This window comes from Helianthus annuus, chromosome 15, assembly GCF_002127325.2.
Source record: "Helianthus annuus cultivar XRQ/B chromosome 15, HanXRQr2.0-SUNRISE, whole genome shotgun sequence".
Lineage (NCBI taxonomy): Eukaryota > Viridiplantae > Streptophyta > Magnoliopsida > Asterales > Asteraceae > Helianthus > Helianthus annuus.
The window spans coordinates 81,080,677-81,092,539 of record NC_035447.2 but is presented as its reverse complement, the minus strand read 5'-3'; the positions used below and the strand labels follow the sequence as shown (position 1 = coordinate 81,092,539).

At 39.4% G+C, this 11,863-nt stretch overlaps 1 protein-coding gene across 1 annotated transcript; it reads left to right on the top strand.

Moving 5' to 3' along the window:
• Positions 1 to 2,132: 2,132 nt before the first annotated feature.
• On the top strand, positions 2,133 to 2,924 carry LOC110926639. The gene has a single exon (XM_022170356.1). It carries the CDS (start codon positions 2,133 to 2,135, stop codon positions 2,922 to 2,924), a length of 792 nt encoding a protein of 263 aa, XP_022026048.1.
• Positions 2,925 to 11,863: the final 8,939 nt, after the last annotated feature.

Sequence of the window (11,863 nt, the reverse complement as noted above, 5' to 3'; positions counted from 1 at the left end):
TAACATAATCTTCTATAGTTTCGCTTTCTTTCATTCTTAAATTATCGAATTCACACCTTAGGGTTTGAAGCCTTACCGTTTTAACCCTATTCTCCCCTCTGTATGCTTTGTGCAGAACTTACCACGCGTCTTTAGATGTTTTGCATGTTGCAATACGCTCGAATACTGTTTCATTCACTGCCTGGAACATAATATGCAGTGCCTTCTTGTCTCTTTTCATTTTCTCCTTATGAACATTCTGTTCGTTCTCTGGTGCATTAGATGCAATTTCCGTATAGCCTTCTTCCACAATTGTCCATAGATCTTGTGATTCTAGTAACACTTTCATCTGTATGTGCCAATGGTAGTAATTCTGTCCCAATAATTTGGGAATTTGGGTTTGAATTCCACCATTTGTTGTCATGTTCTGAAATCTGATGAAATTATAATCTTCGAGATCTGATGATGATGATGCTGTTGTGAATTTGTTGAAAAATGATTACGGATTGGTGGCTCTGATACCACTGTATTGTATAGAATTCGATCGTATCGACAGAATGTATAGATAAAGTTCTTGATTGAATTGGTAAATCTGAATATTACATAATACGAATGTATATATACATCAGGAAATACTATACTGATAACTACCCTAACTTAGATTATAAATAATAATAATAATAACGACATAATAAAACCTATAAGACCTAATAAACTTATATTAAACATATATACAAGATCTAGCTTATATCTAATATTTGTCTAATAAGTTGTACATTTACAAAAACGTTTGGGGGGGGGGGGGGGCTCTTAACATACCGACTCAGGAAGTAGTCCATTTCATAACCACAGAACCAGTGAGAGTGCATAATGAGGACGAGGCTGCTAATTATGTCGATGACGCTCCTAAATCATGCACATTCAGCCGTCCTCAATGACAAAAACCTGTGATTCTTTAGACAGCCTTGAAATTTGATGCTCACCCATGTATGCTTTTTAATTTTCAGGACCAAATTTATGGCCTTGTAACTCGAGATGTAGCCCAAGTTATACACTTTCTAAATCGTGCCCTTTCTAGCACATTTGCCAATGTCTAGTACCTGTTCCAAGTATTACTCCAGTAGCTCTTAGATCAGTTACGTATAACATCCAGAACCCCTCCTTGATTATCCAACTACTCATCCTATATTTTTAAGATGAAAGGCTTCTAGGGTGCCTAGAAAGAGGTTCAAGATTCGAGAATAGTGTTTTTGTTATATTTTTGATCATCCAAGTGTTCTATGTTAAAAATAGGCACATTTGTCTCTTGATAAATCATAGTGGTGAAGAAGCATGTGCACTTGGAATTCACTGGCATGGGTTTCTAGTTCGTATATAAAGGCATACGTTCGTTATGTCCACTGATTGTGGATTAAGAAATTAGATGCTTTTCTTTCAGGCTATGGATGCAGCTCTTTTCTACAAGTTGCTCCCTTGCCACCTCTACTTTGCATACCTAATGCCACAAGTATCTCAAGCTCTTTCAGGCTATTGGATGTGATCTGGTTGGCAGACTTCCCACGTGTCTCGCCAGCCTGTCAAGAACATGTCATCAGTTCTAGAATCTTAACTGTCCTTAGCCATGTGTATCTTACTTCACACTGATTAAAGAGTTCCTAGAAATTTGTGTGTCCACATGGTCTGTTTTGTGACTCTATGAGTTAAGCCTCCATTACAACAAAAATAAATACAAGCACATTTATTTTAATCTAATGTGTCAAAAGATGCTTTTTCCACAGTATCCATCAAATTATTTAGATTTCTAGGTTGGGTCATCCCAATGATTAGACAGCTAATATGTTCTGCACCTGATTCTCCAAATCCTGCCAAACTATTAATCTAACAAAAAGAGATCGCACTAAAAACAAACCTTGTAACGCAGAAGCGCGACAAGGCAATGAGAGAAGGGCATCTATTTGATCAGTAACAAATAAGACAAAATTAGGAGCCTTTGTTGCCTAGTTGGGAAGCATGGTCAACTCTTTCTAATGAAGGGCACATGTTGGCTTCACATTGTATGATTCATTAATCCAACTGCACTTTCTATATATATGAGCCAATAGACCTTCAGGTACCATCAAACACTTGTAATTTGACAGAAGCATTAGAAAAGAATGGCTTCTACCTCTTCACCAGATGATACTCATCATACCCGATCGACTAGTCTGCCAACCAGATCACATCCAATCATTCTTCAGGCTCAAGAGGAGATCCAAAAATTCAGAACTTGGGAGGCCTCCATCTCATCAGTCCCTACTGCAGATACCATCTGCAGCGCACTAACAAGGCTGCAAGTATTGTATGAATGTGTCGATAGTGTTCTCAGTTTGCCACTGACCCAACAAGCTCTTACTCAAAGCCAATACAGAGAATTGGTCAATGGGTTGTTGGACAAATCTATAAGCCTTATGGACATATGTGGCTCTACAAGAGATTTGGTCTCACAAGTGAAAGAAAATGCTAGAGATGTTCAATCTGCCCTTAGAAGGAGAAAAGGAGAGGTAAGTTTAACCACTTCATTTATCAAGAACCTGAAGAAAGACGCCAAAAAAGCTATCACATCTTTGAAGCAAATTGATGAGAAGATTGGGGACATGAAGCCCCTAGATCTAGATCAACACCTCTTATCGGCTATTAAAGTAGTAAGAGACGTTGGAGTCGTCAGATCATCTGTATACAGGTCACTGTTGTTGTTTTTATCTGGATCTGTTGCAAACCCGAAGACATCAAGGTGGTCACTTATACAAAAGTTGTTACACAAAGGAACAGCCCACAGAAATGATAAGCTTGAAATGTCAAATGAGGATATGGTGTCCCTTTTTCAAGAAATGGAGAATGGGTTGGAGTGCATGTTTAGGAGTTTGATCAAGACAAGAGCATCTCTCCTTAATGTTCTTTCTCGTTAATGAATGTATCAGCTTTCTACATGTGATCTTTTAAATTTGTATCCTTGCTAAAAGCATTCATGCTTCATATATTAGTAATGAAAGTGTGCAATTGCTACCATGTATATTTGAGCTTATAAAAATTTGAAATTATAAAGCAGTTCCTATGTACAATACAATAATTTTACTTATTGGTTCATGTTCTTAATGATGATGTTTATGGTATCTTGTATAAGTCTATATCTACTCATAGGCTAGCTTGTCGCCATGTCCTCATATAACTTACTTATGCACTATTGCTACAACAAGATTAAGGCTGGATGATGGTATGGACATCCCCTGGGCTGGATTGCTTGTGTGGGACCTACTAAGATGCAAAGCACCGTTAGTTTCACCGTAGGAGGGGGTCTCAGGCCATTAGCCTTCGGCGTGAGAGTAAATAATTTGTTCTTCAGAGGTAATAAATTGAAATAAGAGGAGTAAGAGAGTAGCGAGAGTTCCCACCCCAGCCGAGCGTGGATCCGAGCTCAACTTCTTATATTAGGTAGCTTCTCTCCTTTTTTCTAGGTGCAGTGTGACCTTGCCCTTTTGGTGCAAGAGACACTATGTTTGCTAAGTTATGCCAACTTCCCAACTGTGAGGCCATTTGAGTTTAGGGACCTTACACAGAAGTTGCACATGTGTAAGTTTTTTGAATAAACAAAATTTATATATATATATATATATATATATTTAATTTAAAGATATATGAATAAACCTTGCAATTCAACAATTTTCTTACATTTTTTTTAAATTTGTAAAATTGAAAAATAAATTATTTATCTTCTTATATAAAAAGCTACACAAAGCGCATGTTACATTTTGTGTTTTCTTATATAAGTGTTCTCGTTGAGGAGTGCTTTTAACAAAATAAATATGCATGCTTCCACCACTGGACTAAAGGTACGATTAAAATCAAGACCGGGAATTTGGGTAAAGCCTTGAGCGACGATTCTTGCTTTATGCCAATCAAGAGAACCATTGGAATGATATTTAGTTCTAAATACCCATTTAGAACCAACAACATTCGTTGATGAAGGGCGTGGCACAAGGGTCCACGTTTAATTCCGATGGAGAGCTTTAAGTTCATCTTGCATCGCAACCTTCCAATGTGGATGTTTCGATGCACTTTTGAATCCTTTTGGAATTGTATTTGTGAGGAGGGCCGCATGTAAACAGGAGTGCATGACATTTGCAAGATAAGATGTGTGTTTCAGATTGGGTTTGAAAGTTCCAACTTTGGAACGGGTTACCATATGGTGAGAAGGTGCGGGGGTTGATTGAGCCGAAGCTTCGGCTTGAGGTGTGGGAGACAATGGGTTGGGGTTGAGTGGGGTTGTGTTGGTTGTGGAGGTATTATCGGTTGTGGTGGAAGAATGAGTGGTGTCGGGTATGGTCGTGGGAGATGGTGGGTGATTTTCGGGTGTGATGGAATATGGTTGCGGATGAGGAGAAGAGTCACCTTTGCACAAGGTGCAGGGCGAAACGGGATTGTGTGTAGATTTGGGAGGTTGCGGTTTACAGTTGTGATGTTGAGTGGTTGAAAGGGAGGTTGGTTCGTGGAATGTGGAGAGGAAAAGATTGGCTAAGTTGGCGTAGGATGAGTCACGCACAAATGGGAAGCAAGTTTCATCAAATCGAGCATGTCGGGTTACATACATGCGTGACGATGCAGGATCAAAGCATTTATATCCTTTGTATTGCGGGGCATAGCCTAGAAAAATACAAGGGATACTACGCGGTGCTAGTTTGTGAGATGCATAGTCACGTAGGTATGGATATACACAACATCCAAAGACACGAAAATTAGTGTAATTAGGTGTTATGGAGAAGAGTATTTCGAAAGGTGATTTATGATTTAGGATCTTAGTGGGCAAGGGATTGATGATGTATGTGGCCGAAGGTGATTTATGATTTAGGATCTTAGTGGGCAAGCGATTGATGATGTATGTGGCCGAACTGAAGGCATCGACCCAATGAGAGATGGGAACATTTGCGTGGAAAAGCATGGCTAGACCCGTTTCTACAAGGTGCCGGTGTTTTCTTTCGGCACGTCCATTTTGAGGGGCGGTATAAGGACATGAAAATCGGTGAAAAGTGCCATTTTCATCAAAGATTTTTCGCACAATTGTGTTTGTAAATTCTGTACCGCCATCACTTTTGAAAAACTTTTGTTTTTCGTGAAAGTTGAGTTTGGACTAGACGCAAAAACGTTTGAAGAACCGTATAAAAATCGGTTTTGTTTTTAAGAGGGTACATCTATGTAAATCTAGAATAGTCATCCACAAACACAACATAATATTTATACCCGTCTTTGCTAATGATTGGTGATGGTCCCCATAAGTCACAATGGACAAGATCTAGAGGGTGAGAAGCACGTTTGTCATTGGTATTAAATGGCAATTTGTGAGCTTTAGCAAGTTGACATGGAGAACAAATATTAGGTTTAGGTAAAATAGACGTAAATGACAAATGACCAAGTCTTTTTAAAACCGAAATAATATCAAATGCAACATGACTCAAACGATTGTGCCACAATTCAAAGGAGGCTTTATTAGATGAACTAGAAGCAAAAAACGCAAAAGACATGTCTTGAAGCACATAAAGGCCGTTTTCACACCGACCTTGAGCGAGAGGTTGACTTGTTTTTCGTTCCTGGATTAAAAAAAAGAATTACAGAATAGAACATCAACGGAATAGTCATTTGTTAACTTGCTAACGGAAAGAAGATTTCGAGTTAAAGAAGGAACCACCAAAACATCATTTAATTTAACGTGTTTGTTAATTGAGACACATCCTTTATGGGTTATTGGTAAAGAATGTTCATTACCAAAGGTAACGGACGAGGTTCCTGTGTAAGGATTAAAGGAGGTTAGGTTACCGGTTTCGTTAATCATGTGGACATCGGCCCCGGTGTCGGTTGTCAAATCGGGACTATCTTCATCCGAAACATGACATTGAGCATGGAAGGCGCGTGCAAGACCTTCGTTTCCAGAAGCGGATGCAACAAAAGAAGAGAGTTTTGGACATTTGTTTGCATAATGTCCATTAGTGCGACACAATTGACAATGGGGTGGTCTACAGGTTCTTTCGGAGGAGTTGGATTGGTTGTTACCACGGTTATAAGAACCGGATCCTGATTTGGGCCAATTATTTGAGGGTCCGGAAGAGCGATTCTGATGGTGGTGAGCGACAAAGGCAACAGACGGAGAAGTAGGCGGATGAAGTGCTAGGAGAAACTGTTCTCGGCTTTCTACTTTGGTTAGTAAGTCGCGGAAAGCAAGAGGGTCTCGAGCGGTTCGCATGGCGGTGGACCATCTCTCAAAAGTGGAGCCGAGACCATAGAGAAACCAGTGGGTTTTGTCTGTGTTGCTTACAGGGTGACCAATCCCCGAGAGTTGATCACATACGACCTTGAATTTATGACCGTATTCGGCAACAGTAGAGGTTCCTTTAGTCAGTTGGCGAAGATTGTCACGGAGCAAGTGCATCCGTTCCAAAGATGTGTTGCTGTAAGCGTCCTCGAGGGCTGTCCAGATTTGACGAGCGGTTGAGAGACCGAGTATCTCAGCAACCGCTTCTTCGGTGAGGGAGGAGTTAAGGATAAGGACGGCCTGTTGATCGTTAACGAACCAGGCCGAGTAGGCTGGATTTGGTTGTTCTTTTGAGTGAAGGGTGATGGTTTTCGGAGGTGGAGAGATAGAACCATCAATGTAACCGATTAGCTCTTGATTAGCGAGGATGGGTAAGATTTGGTTATGCCAATAGAGATAGTTGGTGGAAGAGAGTTTGAGGGTGAGCATGTGGAGTATGGTGGCCATCGGAAGTTTAGTGCCGGTGGCGGCGGTGGAATAGGTGGCTGGAGTGGTTGATATGGTGAGCACGGAAAATAAGAGGCGGAAAACAGAGGAAGAGGATCGATGGTAAGCTAGGCTGATACCATGAAAGTCAAGGAATTCTCTCTTGAATTTTTAGAGAGATTGATGTATCATTATATATATTATATATATGATTACAAGGCTAATTACATGGAGAGATTAAGCAATCTATTGACTATACAATAAACATAATATTCACAATAATGTAGAGGAATGATTTTGGTGATGATGATATTGTCTGTTATCACGCAACATGCCTATGTTTTCGTTGAGAAGTGTTTTTTTCTACCATTGTTTTTATTTTAATTTTGTTAAAAATCATGAAGTCCCCCCGCTGAGAAGTGTGGGTTCTCCGGTTAGTACCCGCAAACACATACATTGGGGTTCTTTAAATTATGCTTATTTTACACATTGAACAATTCTTATTTTTATGTCATTAATATTTGATGGTTTCATGAAGATTAAGCTGAGAACCAGGTGGATTTTAATTTATAATATGAGGAGGCATGGTCATGTACAGATATCCACATAATAGAGAAACAAGGGACCATTCTTGCTTTTTTACTAGTTAGGTAAAGGTAGAATGGGATTTTGAACAAGTGCTATATATGCGTTCCCAAAAAGTTTACTATGGATCACTGGAAGCGAATGCTATTCACAGTAGCTAGTTTCCATAACATTATTTGTATCAATCTAACTAAAAGAACAACTGAAGATGAAAATAGATGTATCTACAAAGCAGAATGATTGTCTTTATATATATAAGCACACTTTCTCAACTCATATTCATCTTTGATTGAATTGCATATATGAACGGTTCCAAACACAAATCAATGTTGTAAGTGTGGACGATCTTCTAGAATCGTGTATTGTTTGAATCAATGAAACCGCCTTTTCTTCCTTTCCAAAGGTAATTTGAATGATATATCTTTTTTTTTTCAAACCCATTTGAATCAAACCATACGAATGAACGCAAAGAATTTCACAACTATAACATCTTATTAAAAGTTCCTACATAAAGGACCCACTTTCTCCAAATGAACAAGGATAAAGAAAGGGTGTGCATATTTGCATACCAATGTGCTTATATGCACACCAAACCCTAGTAAACCCTAGTTCAAACAGCCTTTACTTACGCATCGTATAGCTCTATATGCAGCGTATAGAGGTAATATACTGTAACACCCCGTGTTTTCGAATGTCAAAGTCAAAGTCCAAGTCAACTTTGACTTCTTTGACTATAATTAGTCTATTTTATGTTTTATTTGTATTATGTGGAGTAAGTGTTGTTAATCAGAATTAATCGAAGTAATCGAATGTTTAATAGACGCGAGCCGATTTACGACTGTGAATAGTAGGAAGTAACAATGCGATAAAGTTAACTAATCAGTAATCAAACCAATCTAACCATCATCGAACTCGAATCTCGAATTACACGAACTTTGGTTGTTATTATACGTGTGTGTGTGCCTTATGTGTTACCTGTGCGTGTTTACTTTATGTTTTGTGTGGTGATCAATCGAATCAACCCTAAACTCGAATCGAAACTCGAAACTCAAATCGAAGGCAATCGAAATCGAATTGTGACGAATAGTAATGTAAGGCTAGTGTGAAGTATAGACGATTGTATGTTAGATATAGTAGTTGGGACTGAAAGTAATTTGAATAGGAAAGTCTATCATACTCGTATCGTCTTCAATCGAAATGGAAATGTCGAAAATCGTCGCACCAAACACTCGAACCAGGCTGTGGATCGATCAGGCTGTCAGCTGATCGAACAGCCCAGCCGATCGGACGGACTGTCCGATCGAGCAGGCTGTCCGATCGGGATGCCTGGCCGATCGGCCAACCCTTTCCTCTTTTGGAGCCTATAAATAGGGCTGTCATTGTCATTCTTGTCACACCCCCAAAATCCACCATGCGGAGTACCACCGCTTGGAGGCGTGACATGACCAGGATCGAGCCACCAATCATATCGAACAACATAATTAAGTAATTAAAACCAAATACAATACGGTTGGTGACCAAAAGGAAGTAAACCGATTTTAGGTTAAACAGCGGAAGCATAGAACATAAGTTCAAAACATAGTCCATAGTCCATGGTTCATAAGTTTAAAACGTAGGTTTAATAAGTTCATAAAGTTTATTCATTAAATACGGGACATATCAGTTCGCATCCCACAACGGCCACCTCCATATGCAAGCTCCAAGCATTTAACGACCTGTAAGGCATGTAACAACGAGTCAACAACAAAGTTGAGTGAGTTCACGTTTGGTTGTTTAGTTTTAAGTTGTTTTCCGAAAACGTGGTTTGTCTTTCGTTGGCGTAATTGCCGTGGGGGTTACCCCGTAGTTGAAAGAAAGTTTAACCAGTTCATTCTTTATTACCCATACCCTGTTCATGATTAGTGGGGGCTTCCCCATGTGAACCACTAGACTGTACCATATCGACTACTACGCAAATAAGTTGTGCCCTACATCAGTGTCTATCATCACTGACGGTTTGCCATAGTCCATTAGTACACGCCCGTCCGACTGGCACGGTGTGAGGTTTGTTAAACCTAATAGCGCTATTAACTAATGACCCGCTCGCCATTGGCCTCGGCGATTAAGTCGATATAAAAATGAGGGACTTATGATAGAGTTTTGTCTAGTAAGTTTTAAGGTTGTTGTCCTACCCAAGGAGGACGAACGTACGTAGTTCTACCCAAGGAGAATACGCAGGAATAATATTGGCATCCTACCCAAGGAGGATGGGCGTACATATCCTACCCAAGGAGAATATGTAGATTCAGTTTTAAATTCTTTAACCCATTCCCAAACCACCGGGAATCCCATGCCTTAGAAAGTGTGTGAACTCACCTCGGTTTGCTCGGTTAGATTCTCAATATAGCTAACAGTCAAGGTCGGTCAATCACGTCCTAATATAATTTACCAGTTAGTCATTTAGTGGCTTTCAAATAGAACACAAAGTTCCTACATGTATCTATCACACAACATGCATCGTTTTAACGGTTTATGTCCCTCTAAGTTTCCCATCCATTCCCCACTCAAAATCAAACATACGATAATGCACATAACATATATACCATGTTAGATCATTCACGGATAGCATACTCGACATTTAGACACGCAAGTCACAACTTGTATCAATTCAGCATTAATATTCAAAACCGGCTGTTTTTGGACGTTTTAATAAAATAGTTAAATTATTCCAAAAATTCCCAAATTTCTACAAGATGTCTTAAACGTTCCATATTTTATTGTGTAAAAATATCGGGGTCCAGTTCACTACCAATATTTTATAACAGTTCATATTCCGGACTGAACTCAGATTTATGAATTTCTGACCACAGTCCACGGAACAATTCATTAAAAATTCATCGAGTGTCCGATTTACGAAATTCCAGTGGGGTAATTACACATGCATCGGTTGTCATCTACTGTACAAATTTCATGGTCCGATTCATCACAAAACTCAGGTTATGACTGAAAGTACGACACCCATTTATTGCTGTCAAAATTCAGCTTAAGTTGCTGTTACAATTTAACATTTTAAAAATAGTAAACGAAGTCCAAAAATTACGATTCCGATGCCATTAGAACCGTATTTCATAATATCACATTGTAGACTTAAAATATCAGTTTTTCGTTAGGTTTATGACCTGTTTACAGCCAACTGAAGTTGGCTGTAAAACTTGGACAGATTCTGATTTTTAGTGTTTAACCTTCTAAATCGTGTTCGATCGATACCGTTAACAAGTTTAGTATTCACAACAACATCAAACATTAATATTATCCAGCAATACTTCAGATCATCAACCAATAATCATAATCACACAAGATCTACATACTTTACACTAATATTCATCCATTAACCACCTTGTTCATCATTTTAGTAGACTTTTAGATTTTGATCTTGTATGTTCATAACTTTTAACCGACTAATCTCTTATTAACCACATCAAACATGAACAAGAAGTTGATTAGAAGCACTTACAACTAGCACAAGGCTAGGGAAGATCAAAGGCGTAAAAGTGGTGGATAAAAGCAAGATAACGAGGTCCTTCGCCTTCCGTTAGCTCCAAGACTCCTTATGCGTGACCCGAAAGACTTGTGTAAGCTTGGAATGAGGAGATCAAGAGCCGAAAATGGATGTAGTGGCAAGGGGGTGTTCGGCCGTGAGCTAGGGAGGAGAGGAGAGAAAGAGAGTTTTGGTGGAATGGTGGTATTTATAAGATCTTCCATATAGCATATTCCTAGCATATTCCAAGCATATTCCTAGCATATTCCTAGCATATTCCTAGCATATTCCTAGCATATTCCTTAGGATATTCCTTAGCATATTCCTTAGCATATTCCTTAGCATATTAACAAATACGTGTAAGCATAACACAGATATCAGAAAGCAGTTAAGTAATTCCACACAGTCGTCAGACACTTTAATTATCATTAATAATTTGTACGGAATACATGGGATTTTGAGGGTTGTCACATTCTTCCCCTGTTAAGAGAATTTCGTCCCGAAATTTAGTGCGTGGTTACTGAGGAAGCTAGTTAAGTTGCGTTGCTTTCCTGATTTTCCTGGGTTGTCACATCATCCCCCCGTTGATTTGGAATTTCGTCCCGAAATTCTGCGGTAGCTTCAGCCTCAGTAGTGGTTGCATTTTTCTTAAACAACTGGGGATACTTGAGTTTCATTTGGTCTTCTCGTTCCCAGGTATACTCTGGGCCACGACGGGAATTCCAACGAACTCGGACGAGAGGTATTCTGGTGTGCTTGAGAATCTTAACGTCTTGATCCGTAATCCCTACGGGTTCCTCAACGAATTGCAGCTTGTCGTCGATTGTGAGCTCCTTGAGAGGAACTATGAGGGTCTCATCTGACAGACACTTCTTCAGATTTGACACATGGAAAACATTGTGAACTCCGCTGAGTTCTTCAGGTAGGTTCAGCCTGTAAGCGACTTTGCCAATTCTCTCAATGATCTCGAACGGTCCGACATAACGCGGGTTGAGTTTGCCTCGTTTGCCAAAGCACTC